This window comes from Diadema antillarum, unplaced genomic scaffold (assembly GCF_040938485.1).
Source record: "Diadema antillarum isolate AM-2024a unplaced genomic scaffold, OU_Dant_1.0 scf00000014, whole genome shotgun sequence".
Taxonomy (NCBI): Eukaryota; Metazoa; Echinodermata; class Echinoidea; order Diadematoida; family Diadematidae; genus Diadema; species Diadema antillarum.
This window is the reverse complement of record NW_027270903.1, coordinates 961255-979570: the sequence shown is the minus strand read 5'-3', so window position 1 is coordinate 979570 and position 18316 is coordinate 961255. Positions and strand designations below refer to the sequence as shown.

Genomic DNA, 18316 nt, shown 5'->3' with positions numbered 1-18316 from the left:
TGGTGAGCTGAGTTCTGCTGCAAACTCCTGTATCAAGCGTGGGGGATTCTGTCTGGACCTCCGCTTTTTCCAACGTTGATTTTTGCCAGCTCACGGTAGATAGTCCAAGGTTGAATGTTGGGGATGGACTTTGCTGGAACTGGTCTGAAAGTTGGTAATAGGGTCGGATCTAGAATGCGGGAGTCAGTGGATATGTTGACAAAGTAGGAGTTAATTGCATTTGCCGTGGTCAGCAAGCCACCCGGATCAATGTCAGGCAAGGACAGGGTCATCTCTCGCTTGACATTCGATGACATGAGTATAATGTGCTGGTGCCAAGATCTTGGATTGTCACGTTTAAGATTTAGTACACGATCGCGGTAGAAGGTTTTCTTCACATTGTTTATTAACCGCTGTACTTTGTTCCTTAGTCCAGGCCACTCAGTGGATTTTTGATGAAATGCTCTCTGTCTTTGGTGGATAAGTGCTTTCACTCCAGAAGTTATCCAGGGCTTGTCTGTTGAATGCATCTTTACCGATCTTTGTGGAAAATGGAGGTCAATAGCAGCGTTGAGGTCAGAATAGAATTGTTCACACTTGTCATTCACACAGTTTTTGTCGTAAACATCTTCCCAATCCTTGTGTGTGGTCCATTCACCAAAACCTCTGATGTTGGATTCTCGCAATGGCCTTATAACTCGACGTTTGACTTTGTTTAGTTGCACATGGTGCTGTTGAGGCTTCCAGGTCACTACATTGTGATCACGCATTCCTACTGGTGCTACAATTTCAATGGGTCTATACAATGGGTTCATGTTGGTCATGATTTTGTCTAAAATAGCATTATCTATTTCTCGTAGGACGCTTAACAATCTGCGTCAGCCTGTGAGCGTTTGTCAGGGGTTTGATGTCAATGCGATTGAAGTTCCCTGCTATGATGATGCCTGCTCCTGGATGGCTGGTTAAGATGTGGTCAAGAGAGGTTATCAGGGACTGGATGAGAGTTGGGTCTTGTTGATCCTCAGGGGGTGAGTACACGGCTACTACAAATATACATGAGATGGATCTTGGGAGCCTCGCAGGTCTTAGGTATATCCAGAGAATTTCAAGATTTCCAGGTATAGCTGGAAGTTGAACAGGTTTGTGGTTTAGACTGGCCCTGGCATATAGGGCAACTCCACCACCCCTTTTGGCTGTCCTGTTCTTGAAAAAAAGATACATAGTGGGGTATATTGTGCACAGCGTTTGGAATGTCATCTTGGAACCATGTTTCGGTATTACGCAGACCAGATCAGCATGTATTTCCTGGACCAGGCAGTAAAATTCATCAAATTTGTTGTTTAGTGAGCGGGCATTTGTCATGTAGAAAGATGGTAACATGGTTTGAGTTCTACTCATCGTTCTTTCTATCTCAATCTTCTTGGGGCATGGGGCCCGGTAATGAATAGGCGTACGTTGCTGGCATTTTCGTCGTGAGGACTCTACCACGTACAGGAATAGGACATGTCTGTTTCTGTTTCCTGGTACAACCCCGCCGACCTCTGTGAGTGGGCCTTTTAGTGGAAATTCCCAAATCTGTCATTGTCTTCCAAACATCATACTTGAGAGGTGTGTTGGTCTGGGTTCCATTACGTGGCTGCTGTAATTCAATAACTGAGAACACAATTCTGGATTTAGTTGCAGAGTTATTGTGTGAGATGCTCTCCCTCCGCTCTGGGCCTGGGTTTGGTTGAATGTCTCCACTCACCAAGAGCTGAATGTTAAAGAATGCATTGCCACTTGTGTTGTGGGGACTGCAGTTTTCAGGTACCCTTTGTGTTGGAAGACAACTTTCCCTTTCAGAAGAAGGTTGGGCTTGCTGGGGGAGCATTCCTCTTCAATAGTTCCATTCAGGATGTGGGTGTTGGTCTGGATTCTAGCAAACAAGGCACAAAGGAGGACCAACGCCAGCTTCATTATCTCTAGGTCCTGGAAGGTTCTATTGTGTCCATGCATCCATTGTCAACTTGTCAGGCTTCAGTGGTCTCCCCCTGCCAAATCCATGGCTACTTCTGTGGGGTGATAGTGAGCTATGTCTGACAAAAAATCTGCATGCTATACTCCACGATCTTGAGGCGAGCTTGTTTAAAATGGGTCCTGCAGGCTCTCTGAATCATAAGGAAATCTTTGTACAACACTTTATTCGTAATAACAACCACAAAGTCAACAAATTCCAAAGATGACAGAGAGCCCAAAACAGTACTGGCAGCCTGATAGGCGCTCAACTGATCAACTGATCAATTCATCAACTCATCAATCGATCAAATCATCGCTATAGTACTGATATATTTAACAAAAGACTGTTGGAATGCACCTTCCCCTCGACTCAGCATAACTTGCATGTTTCTGTGATATTAATGTGACTAACAAAAGACATGGCGCGGGAACATGCAAGTTATGCTGAGTCGAAGGGAATGTGCATTCCAGTGCCTTTTGTTAAACATTTCAGTACTTTAGCAATGATTGACATATGAGGTCATCTCAAGAATGTTGTTTGGAAGGATTTTTGTGGGCGTTCCCAAGTAATCCGAAGAAAAATTGAAGAAAGAAATCATTAAAAATATATGCAATGTTTCTAGATTTACCGCAAAGGCGATGTTGAGGGTATCATAAACATTTGGATTTCAGGGCCCCTTTATTCGTAAAATTGGATGCCCAAAAATGAATTCGAATGAACGAGTGCAGCATGTCCGTGATCACATGACTTTATCATTCTAAATTGAATGAACTAATAACGAAATGATGCTTGTTTTACGAATTTCAATTATAAAAGTGTTAATTAGAATGAGGCTAAAAGTAATTTAGATCCTCCAAAATGACTTTGAATGAAGAGATCATAAAATTGAAATACCGAACATGTCATCTACGCTAAATTTTGCTAACTTGAATGCAGCAATTAGGAATTGGACTGACAAAAGTGCGAAATCGGTCGGGAAAACCTGTATTACGACACAACTGACAAAATTAAACTACGTTGAAGTCTATATCATTCATACGCTGACCTGAGTTGGAATGGGAACGAAGTTCAACTCTGGACGTTCAGACAGTGTTGCTAGGAAGGCTTCGGTAAGACAAGCGCTGCTGTCTTCACCGATACAAAAATAAGGTTTCCCACCTGTCATGGACGAAAGACCCTCCATCTGCTCATCGGCCGCGTTGGTGACGGCAATGGTGTCCATCACAACACCGGACTCACTGATGGCTTGGATGGTGTGTCTGATATATGGAGACTCATTTTCTCCACCATCACCGAGGAGAATCACATAGCTACCATTTGTAGTGTCACCAAGCACCTGCGTTGGAAAACGTGTATTTCGGACATTATGATATTGACGATTCACAATATTTTCATGATTTTGTATGGCGCCAATTAACAGTCTATAATTACAGGGGAATCCCATAGCAAGGTGGGATACAACAAGAATCCGCTTTGAGCGAGGTAGTCGTCGGGTTCCATATAACTGTTAAACTTTGCGTGTTAACTTGTGGGTATTGGATATTTCTTTTTATTCCAAGATAAATTTTGGGTAAACCAAAGAAAAACTAAGAGAAATTTTCGGAAAATGCGGATATCACAGAAAGATATCCCAGAAATAGTTACTAAGTCGATCTTTGCCGGCTTTGTGCGAAGCAAAGTCTATCATTTCTCTCATGATTTGAGTTAATTTTCTCGAGTCGAACTGCAACAAGACTATAAATCGATAACATAAAGAAAAAGATCCATAAGCTCACGTTTAAGGCCGTCACTATTCCGCAGCCGATGCAGGTGCTCCCAGTAGTGCCCGTTGGTAGTGCGTTGACCAGGTCATCGCGAGAGCTGTCGTAATTTTGAACTAACGTAAGATTTGCCTTGACTCTGGCCGAATAGCCAAATGTGACGATGCTGAGGTGGCTACCAGCGGGGATGTAGTGGCGAATAAAGATGGCCGAAGACTGAATGAGCTGGTCAATTCTGTATGATCCCTTGAATAGCCGACACACCATATAAAAGGGGGAAAAATCATGTTTTACTTCATCAGTCGCAGTCCCCTTTTCACTTCGGGGAGAGGGTTAGAGGTGTGAACAAGACATTCATAATAGGCGTCTTAGGGGCTCATGTATCTGTAGAGAGATTACAACTTAAATCAACATGACAGTCTCTACTATTTCAGAAGTAATTCAGCAAAAATCTTATATTTGCTTGTTGTTAGTTTGTTTGTGTGTATGGTTGGTTCATGTTCGCTGATTTTGATGCAATTCTGGTTATGACTGATGAAGTGCTATGAAATATACTCTAATTCTTTGCAAGAAGTTCTCCCTATTTACTAAGGTTAAGTCACAACTGTTGTATGCTTTATTTAGCATGTTATTTTTTTCATTTTCATTTGCATTTGATTTCAACACGGTGATAAAGGAACTTGGTCAGCCATTGGGTGTTATTCTACATGTCCGTGCATACAATACAACAAAAAAACATAGATTCAGGATATTCAGTATATGAAAATATATATATTTGAAAGTGTATCTTGAAATGCAATATCTAGAATTTGGGATATACAATCTATTCATCTGTCTAGTATTATATTTATTCTTATTTTGGATGAAGGAAGTATCAAGAAAACCTGGCAAAATGTTGTTTATATATGTGTACATGAAAACAGCGAGAAAAAATTTGTTCATATCAAAAATCGTCAATAAGTTATGTTCTTTGAATAGAGGACCTGTGTGGCTAAAAATGGTCTATTGCTAATCATACGGATTGCACGCTTTTGTAAAATAAAAATACGCTGTAAAAGATACTTTGCACAATTTCCCCATATTATGTTGCAATAAGATAATTGAGGCATAATCAAAGTGTGATATAACTTAACAAGAATTTCAGAAGGTACGATTGCACGTATACTATTGATTGCACCTATTGCTCTAGAGACTTTACAGCATACTTCATTGACATGATATCTCCATGTTAAGTTATCATCAATGATAACTCCAAGAAATATGGTAAAACGAACAACTGGAATTTTAAAGTCAGCAATCTTAGCTTCAAAATCATCTGTGTTTACTACTTTATTTCTTGATCTAAATATCATACATGATGTTTTGTCTGCATTTAATTTCAATTTGTTGACTATGAACCATTGATTAACTTTCTCTAGTTCACAACTCAAGATTGCACTGATACTTTGTATATCTTTACATGAAATAAAAAAAAACTAGTATCATCTGCATATGAGATCAGCTGCAAACAGTTACTGGCATGCTGTAAGTCATTTATGTAAAGTATAAAAAGAAATGGACCTAAAACTGACCCCTGGGGTACACCGATATTTACGGTCACACAGGGAGAAGAAAAACCATTAAATGTTACATATTTCACACGATTTAAAAGATAACTCTTAAACCAATCAAAAGCTGTACCTCTTATTCCATAAAACCGCAGTTTACTCAACAATATAGTGTGGTCAATACAATCAAAAGCCTTTGACAGATCAAAAAATATTCCTACCAATAAGTTTTTTTTATTCTCAATGGAAGTTGTAATTTTGTCAATAAAATCTAATAATGCCATATAAGTGGAGTATTTTTGTCGAAATCCAAATTGTTTGTTGAACAAGTTTCTCAAATAGTTTGGAAAACACAGATAAAATAGAAATTGGTCTATAATTTGATAAAATACTCTTCTCTCCTTTTTTTATATTGGTATAACTTTGGCTACCTTTAATTTATCTGGAAATATACCCTTCTCTATGGAAAAATTAAATATATCACACAGTGGAGTTACAAAATAATATATTGACTTTTTTACAACCAAACAATCAATGTCATCATATCCAGGACTCTTATTTGTTTTCAATTCCCGCACAATCTTAACTATTTCTTCTATATGGATAGGCTGCAAGAAAAAAGAATGTGCAAATGATGTATGTGGCAAGAATTGCATAAAATTTGTTTCAGGTTCAGGTAAACTGTGTGCAAGTTTGGACCCTATATTACTAAAAAATATATTGAATGTATTGACAACAGTTTGAGGGTCAGATATAACTTCACCATCGTGTTCAATTTCTAAGTTTTGCACATCCGTCCTAGTTCTATTCAATACAGTATTTATCAATCGCCACGTACCTTTCATATCATTACGTACATTTTCAAACATATTACCATAATACTCTCTCTTACGTAAACGAATTGCACTGTTTACCATATTTCGATATTTAACATAAACTAATCTTCTATATGGAGTTGGACCTTTTATGTATTTTCTGTAAAGCACATTTTTCTTTCTGCATAATTTCTTTATGTCGTCAGTAAACCACGGATTCATATCACTTCTAGGGGGTCTTTTCTCTTTCAATGGAAAACACTGATTATAGATGTAGCCCAGATGGCTACTAGCACATATAATAAAGAATAGAATAGAAGAGGATAGAAAGTTAAAGAAAACAGAAGCATTACAGTTGTTTTCCAAGTCACCCTGTGACGTCAGTATGAATCAGTCTTTTCCCCTTCTTGGAGTTTATGAAACCCTTTATTTTGCTTCCAGCTAGACTTCCTTTTTTTTTTTGTCAATTTTCCTCTCCCAAGAAAAGTTATTGGTCCTAGGAATTTATGAGTTTGACATTGGCTATTTTCCCCGCTAGTGGTCAGTTCCCTGCACTCTCCGTCCCCAAAGCCCCAGTCCAAATTATGGGAATGACGTGTTTTTGCCGTCTGATCCCTAAAACATGAATGACCCTCGCTGGGCTAGAAGGTCGTTCTCCAGCCAGAACTTCTCCTTTATTTTGATGTACTTTAGTGCAGTAGGTCAGACAGGAATTCCAAAGACAAATTCAGGGACAACAACCCAGAAAAATGATGACGATGACGTTGGACGTCATAAGGACACTAACATTCATTTGTTTTATGATTTTATTATCCAAGAAACAATAAGTCTTGACCAGTGTTTACAGAGAAAGAGGAAATAAAGAAACCAAAAGACAGTGGGCGAATTAATCAGAAATTGAGATGAATCAGACGAAATGGAGTTCCACAGAAACAAATGGGAGGGGCTAATGTAAGATCTGACCAATAAGAAATTAATTTCCAGTGAAGATCACACCCCAAAATAAGATTTAGCCAATGAAATACTTTTAGGGAAAGGATTCCAATAGTAAATTTATTATAAAAGACCATGTTTGAGGAGAGTTAGATTATTGATAGAAGAGAGGGGACACAACAGAGGAGCTGCGTGATTAGAGAGGCCGGCAGATAGAGAAGGGCCATGAATAGTTGGAGACCACATCTGAGATAGAGTCAAGAGATCCCCTTTCCTTGTACATCATGCTCCCCTCCATATTAATCAACTAAACTCTATCAACGCTGTGAATGAGACGAGGATCATGGTTGGACTGCCCAAGAGTTAATAAGTTAAACGGTGAACAACAAGTTGAGAAACTATACGCCACGACAAAACGGAACTTTGGTTTACACCAATCTGGGTGTAATGAACTCCTGTCAGGTTGCCTTAACGTGGACGGCAATGGTGACGAACTGTTTAAGGAAGCAGTGAAAGCAGACCGGTTAACAGACGCCCCAGCCCTTGGACGAGCTCGATCGACATGCAGGCGAGAACCTCACCCTGCGACCATGCCGACGTCGAGATAAGTGGCCACACCCATTAACATCATTATATCCCTACTAACAAAACCCCTCCCCTTCCCTTAAGAAGTGTTAAAGAAGTAAAGGTCTCCACAGGTGTAGAAGAGTAGAGTGATATTAAAATGATGTGTTCAATTGAAAGTAATTGGTGTTTGTAATCAGTATCTATATTTCAGACCTACGAGAAGGCAGGTCGATGAATAAATGTGCTGTTCGCAGCATTGACATTTTTGAACGTAAATTCTATCCTTCTCCCGCATTTTAGATTCACTGTTGTTGTGAAGTAATAATTAGTCTCTTTCTGACGTTTGGAAATTTGTTGATGGTTGGTGTCTATGTGATAAGCTAACCCCCGACCAGTACAGAGAGAAGCTAACAGACCAGACCAAAATTTATCCGCCTCTGTACAACATTGGTCGGCCCCTGAGACAGTTAAAGGGGTGTGGGGGTTGCATATACATTGAGAAATTGTTGTATAAAAGAATCAAACATACCATCAACATCATTTTTAGCATACACTGTTTGCCAATTCGTATCAGTAAGCCTTGATTGAAATTCACGTATATTTTCCTCAGTTATTATTCTCTTGTACTCTTTAGGCTTTACATTCAAAATTGGACAATTATGATGATCAACGATTGTAAAAATACCAAAATGATCACTCACATCAGCCACAAGAGTACCTATTTTCATTAGATTTTTTGCATCATTTGTAAATATATTATCAATCAATGTTGCAGTATCTGCGGTAATTCTGGTTGGTTTTAATATCAGTGGAAGAAGTGAAAAAGTAGCTAATAGATCAAAAAAAAAATGGTTTCGATGTGAGTTACAAGAAGAGCTCAATAAATCAATATTAAAATCCCCGATCAAATAACATATTTTTCTTTCATGAATTACCTTGGCAAGAAATGTCTCCAATAAGTGCATAAATTCAATTACACTTTGTCCTGGAGGTCTATGAACTACGGCAAGAACTGCATTTATATGATTGCACTGTATTTCGGCAACAATCGTTTCAATAAAATCATTACAAATGTCCGGATCCTCCCGTCTCTTGTATCGAATACTACTCTGTATCATACATGCAACTCCTCCTCCTCGCTTGTTTTTCCTACCTGTTCCTATAAATGTGTAGCCAGGTATGGGGAGGAATGTTAAAAAGCTGGGCGTGTAGGGTGCATTCCCCCACACATAATATGATAAATTATATGATCGATTGACTGATATACATAAAAAGTGGATGAAACAAAAAAGCTAAGACAAAAAGACCTATAACTATCCTAACTAATCCGAAACAAGAGCCCTGAACTAAGTCGCTGTCATGCCGGAAGAGAGGAACAAACAAAGTTATTACGTCGAGTGAAGATAAAAGACAGACAAAAATATAAAAGAAGACTATAACAAGACGAGACGTAGTGGATGGTTAGCCGTGATTTCAACAGAATATAAAATTGGATTTTCCGATGATATTCATTGCAACCGCACTAAAGGAATACAAAATATTAATTTCCATAGTAATATTTAGATAAATTATTATAACTGTTCATTTTTTTCTTCAGATTACCCTTAAAAGAACTTAAACTTGGTGATGCCTTTAAACTATTGCAAAGGTTGTTCCAATATTGGGTCCAGCAAATGTAAATAAAGGTTGTGTAAACATAGTCCTAGTTGAAGGCAGATGGAATTCATCATGGTGACGAGTCGGATATTTATGGAACGAGCGGTTTCTCGCAAACATGTTGGTAAAAACAGACGACAACAACTTATCAATGAGTTTGTACATAAATTGGCCAAGACAATAACAACAAATGTCGGTTATCTTTAAGATTTTGTTTTCAGAAAATAAAACATTGGTGTGAGGTCTGCAAGATACATGGAAAGTTGTTCGAAGAGCTTTTTTCCGGAGACGGGACAGTCTGTCGTAATAGGTATGATGATTGTTCCCCCAAGCTATGATACCATAGTTTAACGAAATAAGGTAAAATTAAAGCTGAATATAACATTCAAAGGGTGAGAGTGGGGAAATGATATTTAACTCTATTAATAACACCAATATTTCGATATACTGTGTGACAAATACTATCAATATGTGACTTCCAAGAAAGTTTATTATCAATAACTAAACCTAAAAACTTGATGAAACTTCATCTATAACTATAATTATCATCTATTTCAGTATCATCGGGGAAACTATTCAAAATAATACTAAATAATATACAATTAGTTTTCAAAAGATTTAAAGACAACTTATTTGACCTTATCCAACATAACTTTTTTTTTCTTCCGAATTTAACAAATAAGCCAAAATATGAGGATCTGAGTGAGAAAGAAAGAAAAATTTGAGTCATCAGCAAACAGTACAAAAGATAAGATATCAGAAGCATTTGTTATATCATTTATATACAAAATGAACAAAAGAGTCCCAGTAAGCTACCCTGAGGAACACCACAGTTGACAGATTGGTTGCAGGAATTTTGACCAGATAAAGAAACGTAATGTTTGCGATCTGAAAGTAACACCTGAACCACTCCAAGGCCTAACCAAGTATACCATAGTGACATAATTTACGAAGTAATATTCTATGATCTGTAGTATCGAAGGCCTTGAAGAGGTCTAGGAAGACACCTACTGTGTGATGAGCCCTATCTACTGCTTTGGCTACTTTTTCAATAAAGGAGAGAATTGCTTCAGAAGTGTGAGTCAGAAATGATATCATAGAAATAAAGACATTTGAGGAGTCTTGAATAAACAACTTTTTCTTAAAATTTTGAAAACGATGACAACAATGAAATTGGTTTATAATTACTAATATCTTCTTTGTTACATTTCTTAAATATTGGGATTATTTTGGTAATTTTCATTCGTAACAACACCATTACCAACACCATTATTTATTGACAAATTAAAAATATAAATCAAAGGTTCAACAATATTCTCATTTATATTTTTCAAAATAGCATTATCGATAGAATGAGGTCCCGAACTTCTTTTACTTTCCAAACTCATGATGATATCATTCTGTTGACTGTACGATTATTGTTTTGTCGTTGTTTTTATACGGAAAATGAATAAAACACAAAACAAAAAACCCTCATAACTAATAATGGGGTCAAAAAAGAATTGATTTGACTGAGGTGATTGAAAAAATTCATAAAATTTCTTCTTGCCAGTTCATGTCCAATCTGAGAGAAATGAAGATCAAATGCATCAGCAATCGACGCAGAGTCTGTTGTTTTCCTATCATTAAAAACAACTCTTGTTATACGGGATTTATCATTTTCTTTATTTATAGCACTGTTTATCATTTTCCAAGTCTTACTCAGATCATGTTAAAAACAAAAGATATCTGATCTGAGTAATACTTTTTTTTTCATAACGCAATATTCTTGTAAAAATATTTTATAAGTAATATATCTACAGTGAGATTGTTCAGTGCGTTTAATTTTATCTGCATAATAAAAATTATTTTTCGATATATAGATCGTAGAAGACATTTTTTTATCCACGGTAATCTAGGATACTTCTTGTAATCACGTTTAACTTCAACCAAAGGAACATATTTGTGTAAATAATAATGAGAATTCAAAATATTCATAAAGACATCAAATGATAGATCAGCATCATGAGCGCTATATACTTCTCTCCAAGTTTCTTCATTCAAACTATTCTTCAATTTCTGTAAATTTTCCGGTGTAACTTTTCTGAATGTTTCTCTAATGGGACTAACTGGTTTCGTGGTGCCTGGGATGGATGTGAAAATGGGGAAGTGTGTCTGATATATCGGATAAAATAATATTCGATTTAGGAGTGGGCGTAACATTACAAAATATATTATCAATAAGAGAATCTGAATTGTTTGTTACTCGGGTGGGTTTAGTAATGAGTGGTAAAACAGGAAAATGAAAACATACTGTCAAGTACATTCTGAGAAGCATTTGCTGTGTGACATTTGAGAACATCTATATTGAAGTCGCCCATAATATATACCCTTCCTCCTATATACCTTGTTAGTTCTATTATAGTAATAAGGTCATATTCTTTTAACTAAAGGCCAAATATAACCACTCATTTCACAAGTCTTTATTTCATGTTTTTATTTCTAGGATAAAAAAAAAACCAACAGTAAAATTCATCTTCGTTATATTTGATGTGTGCATGTGACTTTTATAACGATGCCTTGTCCGACTCACCGACATACTACCACTGATATCTAGAACCAGAACCACTCGTCGGACAGGCTGCTGAAGGATGGTGAACGAAGGCTCAGTGTCCACTTGGTTTGGGTCTGGGAAGTAATCCTCACTTGTGATGTCTCCAGTAGTGAGCATTACTTCCCAGGCACTCCTTCTTCCACAGTGATGGTTTTGAAGATTATCTGCCTCGTAATTGTGTACTAATGGGTCGCAAAATTGGTGGATCTAGAAAAGACGAAAGAGTTGATGTCCAAAACATACTTGTATTTCCAAAACTTAAAACGCTTCCTGCATCACACATTTCATAAGCTAATAATGCCCAAGGCAAAATTCACATGATCGGAATGAATTGCAAGTTTTAACTTCACCTATATACCGATATACGCAAGATTTGCACACATGCACGTGCACATAATATACGTTTATATGTATGTATGTATACATATATATATATATATGTGACCGTGCACCACAAAACGAACATAAAGTCGCACACACTGATTTTGCGTGAGGACTGAAAATAAGTGAAATGGTTCCACCTAGCCGATCTTGACCTTTTCATATTTTCTGAAAGAGCAGGTCTTCTTTTACATAATGGTAAGACTTGGTATCATAAAACGGGCGGGTAAGTGTCTTTTTTAAGCAGTTTATCTCGAACAGTTTTTGGTAGAATAGTGTGATTAGGTGTGTCTTTAGAGTCCCTTTTTCATTTCTGAAAAACTTTGTCCACACTCTTCACTTTCAACTCTAATAACTTTTGAAAGGATAACGCTACTGCTTTGAAAGTTGGCATTAATTATGGACAGACTGTGTTAATGAGGCATGCTTAATTTCAATTTAATCCAATAATCCCTTCATTGTTGTTACTCTGGTGGTTTACTTTCTGTTTTTTGTCCCATTCATCGCACAGTCAGCACGGTATGGTAAAGATTAAGCGCTTGAATAGACACTGTACTCCAGAGCCTCTTTTCTCAGTTCACACTTTTCATGAGTTTGTGCTTTCTTTCCAATATTTAGATGTAGGTTAGGAGAGTCCATTTGACTTGAGTTATACATCATTTTAAAGATTAAAGTCTGCTCTTTCAGAATATGGTCTTAACTAAATATTCATGTCTGGCGACTTTTTGTTTGTTTTGTGGTGCAGGGTCACATATATATCATAATTATACATATACATACACATATTTGTAAAGGTAACACATTCGCTCCTAAGACAATTGCTTCGGTCTTCTGCTCTCCAAAGTCTTAGGGTTAAGATTAAGTTTGTGGGCAAAATTTATGTATAGCTCGGCGTGTATCTCATTTAAACGTGTACCTTAGCGTGTACCTTATTTAAACTACGGGATTCTTGCTTGGGGTAATACATATCAGATGTTATTTGATAAACTTCTGTTATTGCAAAAGAAAGCGCTTAGAATTGTTTTTAACTTACATACCCGAGAACATACAGATGCTTTGTTTTCTGACCATAAAATATTAAAAGTAAATGATTTGTATGTGTTTCAACTTGGTCAGTTTATGTTTAATTACAACAGTACCTTTTTACCTGAAATATTCCATGATTTATTTCATCGAAACAGTCATGTTCATAACTATCCCACGCGACGATCCGACGAATTCCATCTTCCGTTAATGAGAACCGCACATGCCCAAAATACATTTCTTTATACCGGACCCAGACTTTGGAATAATTTAGATAATAGTTTAAAAGATTCCCCCAAATTTGTCACATTTAAATATAAACTCAGAAAACATTTACTTTCTACTTATAATCTTAGATAATTTAAATTGCTATAATTTATGCTTGAGCTTTCACCTGTCCTGATGTCGCAGCACTTGGCGTGTTCTGTGTGCAGACCTCTCTTCTTTCTTCTCTCCTTTTCCTTTCCTGTCTATTGTTCTTCGTAGACTTGTATTGTTACCGTCTTCTCTCTCTCGGTACTGTCTCGCGTCCAACAGTGTATATGCGTGTGGGTAATTGAATGTGTGTACGAATGTATTGTCCTTGTCATATTTTCCCGGTACACGTGGTTCAATGAACAGTGTCCGGGCACTATAGCATTGGTATTCTATATTTTTTTCCCGACCTGTGTATCTCTAAATAACTACATGTATATTGTTATAGAATAGTATATCATTCACTCATTATTTATCTAGCGATCCACGTCCGACAAGCTTTGCTTTTTAGTGGATCACTATTTTCCATGATCGAATTTATTTTCCGCTCGCCCACGTAGTATTTGTACAGTGTTCCTCTTTATTATTGTACATATATGTTGTTCTATGATTTGTCTCGTATATTACATGAATCTTTTGCAAGCGTTTGAACAATATCATTCAATGACATGTATACATTGTACTATGTTTTTGATTTTCGTTGATTGGAAATAAACTATGATTGAATTGAATTAAATTGAATTGAATTGAATTGAATTGAATTGAATTGAATTGGAGCAATTGTCACAGGAGCGAATGTCATGGAACCACTTACAACTGAACTTGTGTCATATGACAACAAATAAATAATATGATTTACAAGTCAAATGCAGCATGCATATATCCAAGTTCAAGCTAAAGAATCATTCAAGTTTCACACTAAGTGGATTCAAATAACAGCTATGTTATCAGGAGATAGGCCTACCTAATCATGAACTCTTAGGCGAGTCCAACCATGATTCTTGTTATTATATCTTTTTTTAATCATTAAAGTTCCATAGCCTTCTTTAGTAATGTATCCAACAGCAAGCATTAAGCGACCGGGGTTCGTATATAGAAAACAATTAGCTGGATTCAACAAAACAAAGAGTTGCAATAAGTTTAAAGAATTGATCAGATATCAGTTTAACTGGTTTGGTTGGTAAACGGTCTGATTGTAGTTTCATCAATAACTTCACATCTGTCTTCCATGTTCACACAATTTATTCTAATTCTAGCAAAATCTGCTTTTATTTGAAGGTTTTGACATTTTGTGATGAAGCACTAATTTTTCAAATTTTGAAGTCGAGTAACTTTCAAATGATACTGCAACCAAGGCTGTGTGTTCAATATAGAAGAGGGTACTATATGGCCATGCAGAAGTGAATTCATACATGTATATCTAGGTTGATTAATATACAATTAGGGCACCAAAATTATAGCACGTTTAAATGATTATGAATCTGTTCAACTCACAGAGTCTACGCAATGCGATCCAAAGAGTAGAGAAGCGTTCGTCGTTTGCTCACTGTCAGGAATGAAGACACACTCCTCGTCCACTTTTCCATTAGGATTCTCTGTACACGACCAGCCATCCCCATCTATCATGTCACCAGTTAGATCACGGGAACACCTAGTCGGTTCATAGCGTTGAGTGGTCGAATCGTAGTACTGGTTTGCCTCCCCATAACCTGAGCCATTGAAGTGCTCGGGAAATAGACCCCATCTCAGGCGGCCCCATTCCCGTACCATCGCTTTCCCTACAATGAGAAAGACAAGAAGAAATCAGTGATGCTGGAATGACCTTAGTGATTTAAGATGCCTAGTGTTGATTGAAGAGTAAGCAAATCGCGATGTGTCATAAGGCCATTTACATTTCATCGTATGAATTCTGAACGTGAAGACCTAGTAATTTTGGACTTTTTTTTTTACATCGGGTGCTTGAGGCTTGTACCTGGATAATTTTTAAAATTTAAGAAAATCGTGCAAAAAAAAAATGTTATTTCAGATCCAGAGATTCATATTCATTTCATTCAGGCACTCCATGTGCCCCAAAGCAGATAGTGTATAACTATTCAAATTTAGTCAAATAAATCAGGAAAAGAATATGATATAATACGTATGATATGCTTAAGACTCTCTCTCTCTCTCTCTCTCTCTGCGTACTCACTCAGATCCTGTATTTGTAAACAATGAAATGGTAGATATAAGTTATATAAAGCGAGCTTTCCCCGGTTATATTAATTTGCCTTTCGTTTATCTCTTATAGGAGATCGTATAATTCTTGAAACAATCTCACCAAGTCGTTAATATTGGTTCTTTTGTGATTTTCTGGCAAACATCTTGACAAAACCACGACGAATCAAATTACAGAGGTTTCAGACATTAGCAACAATTGCCAAAAGGGCTTTTCATTCGTTGTTCCATACTGTATGCTAAACTTCCATCAGTATAATTACACAAATCCCATTTCTTGAGAGAGCTTTGTTTTAAGCCGAGGAAGGATCATTGTGGAATGCCATGTAGGTGAAGGCGTATTTCGTAATCGTAAAAGAAGTTTGAATTCATCAATGGTCGGAATGTATAATAGTGTCCTACCACTGCATGCGTCGACGTTCTGGAGAAGGTACCCGGATGTAAGCGTCATATCAAGCCCTTGGACTCCGCACCCGGCGTGGTTTGTTATCGAAGGATCCCTAGCAGCTCCCTCTATGACCCGGATGTTGGCGCTCCCAAACGACTGATAGGTGGCCGTCTCGTAGACGTCGGGTTTTCTATTCCATGTGATAGGAACGAGAATTTGGATCTCACCCCAGGACAGTCTGCGGTCGGTTGCATTAAACAGAATTTCTGAGCCTGTCGTGAATGTTTCCTATGAAATCAAACAAGAACAAGACGGGTTTCTTTGCACCGAACTGTGCTGAATATTTATTATAGGCTTTGTAGTCGGGCAGATTTGTAGCAAAATTTGGTCGAGATGCTCACATCCGGCGGAAAGTATGAAATCTTGCATAAAGGGGTATTTTGTGACGCTGATTTCAAATATTGCCAGATCAAAGAGATCTGACCTTGGGATCGGCCGCCATTTTGAATTCCAATATGGCCGCCATCACAAAACACATTTAAAGATCCCTATCTTCAGTTCTGAATGACTTGTGACACCAAAATTTGGCACACATGAGCGTTTTGACATATTGAATTTGACGGCAGATTGATTTGAAGCGTCTGACAAACATCGAATGGCCGCCATTTTGAATTCAAATATGGCCGCCTCGACGAAATATTCAAAATCCCTATCTCGATTTCTAAGTGGTGAGTGACGCTGAAATTAGGTGTAAACAAGTATTTTAACGTATGAGTTAAAATATTAACTAATGTGATGTGTCTGACAAACGCAGTGCCTGCTATTTTGAATTCCAATGTGGCTGCCAAGACAAACATTACGACTAACATTCACGGGCATGCCAAAAAGCGCAGCAGAAAGGAAGCATAATGCGCCTTTCACTGACGTCACAATGTAAATACAGCAGCGCGCACTCAATCAGTAACAAACGCGCCTAATCAGGTCGCCTAATTTACAAACCCGATAGAGATTTTCAATACTCCAACATGGCAACTATGTATAAAAATTAAAATTGGCTGCTGTGCAGCTTGTTAGACATATCAAATGAGTCTGTTATTGAAATCATCATATCACCATGCTTTTATGTATCAAATTCCAATGGCTTATGTTATTCAGAAATGAAGGTAGGGATCTTTGACGGCGGCCATATTGGAATTCAAAATGGCGGCCGACCCCGTGGCCAGATCTCTTAGATGCGGCATTCTTTTTGTTTTTAAATCAGCGCCTCAAAATACCCCTATATGCAAAATGTCATACTTTCCGCCGGATGTGAGCATCTTTTTCACATATCTGCCCCACTACAATGATGAGGTAATAGACCGAATCCAACAAGAGAAGTCGTCGGGTCCTATGAAGACCTGCTATCAACTGTGAAAATAGTGAGACAATCAGGACTGGTCAAAACAATCTTACAAGGCACAGTGAAAGGAAAGAAAGCACAAGGAAGACGAAAGAAGAGATGGGAAGATAACATTCAAGACAAGGTTGAGAGAGTCACAGAGAGAGGCAGAGGAGAGGGAGGGATGGAGGAAACTGGCTGCGAAGTCATCTGTGTCTTCTCAACATGTGTAAGGGCCCTGTAAGGACACCTTTCCGGGTAAGCTACGCGGGCTCCTTGCGAGTAGGGATTTTCCAGCAGGCAGGAAAATTTGTACCTGTTTTAATATAGAGGCGTGCTATTTACCTGCTACTTGCGTGTATTCCGTGTGACCTGCGTGAGAGCCTTGAAACCGATCCATTTTCAGCTACGAGCGACATGCGGGGACTGCGAAGTACCTTCGTTACAGGTGCGAAGTACCTACGTTGGAGTTGCCTGAGAGGTGCTGCCGCTAAGGGCCTTCTACCTCCGCGACTCACCCGGAACAAGTTATAAGCACGCTCAAAGTCCTTGTCACATCGTGTCTTACGGGAAGCCTTGCAGGTTGACTTGCGTGGAAGCATTTTTGCTACCAAGAGCTCTCAGCAGTTAGTCCGCAGTACCTGAGAGTGCCTTTAGCGTGTATCTCGCCCGTAGTTGCCCGGAGGTGCGCACGCAAGTCCGATTTACATGCAGCCAAGTCTTTTGCATGACCAAAACTCTTTCCTGGTGAGTGGCGGGGATTGCCCGCAGAGGTCCACGCAGAACGCCAGTAGGAGGCCCTTAGCAGCAGCACCTTGCAGGCAACTCCCA

General features: G+C 38.0%; 1 protein-coding gene across 1 annotated transcript; it reads right to left on the bottom strand.

The window, feature by feature from the left end:
- Window positions 1-822: 822 nt before the first annotated feature.
- On the bottom strand, window positions 823-18087 carry LOC139721653 (calcium-activated chloride channel regulator 1-like). Its single transcript, XM_071632983.1, has 8 exons — window positions 18004-18087; window positions 16122-16395; window positions 15000-15283; window positions 11826-12053; window positions 3751-3981; window positions 3021-3311; window positions 1727-1887; window positions 823-1177 (listed from the first exon to the last, which is right to left on the bottom strand). Exons 1-8 carry the CDS (start codon window positions 18085-18087, stop codon window positions 823-825), a joined length of 1908 nt encoding a protein of 635 aa, XP_071489084.1.
- Between the last annotated feature and the right edge of the window lie 229 nt (window positions 18088-18316).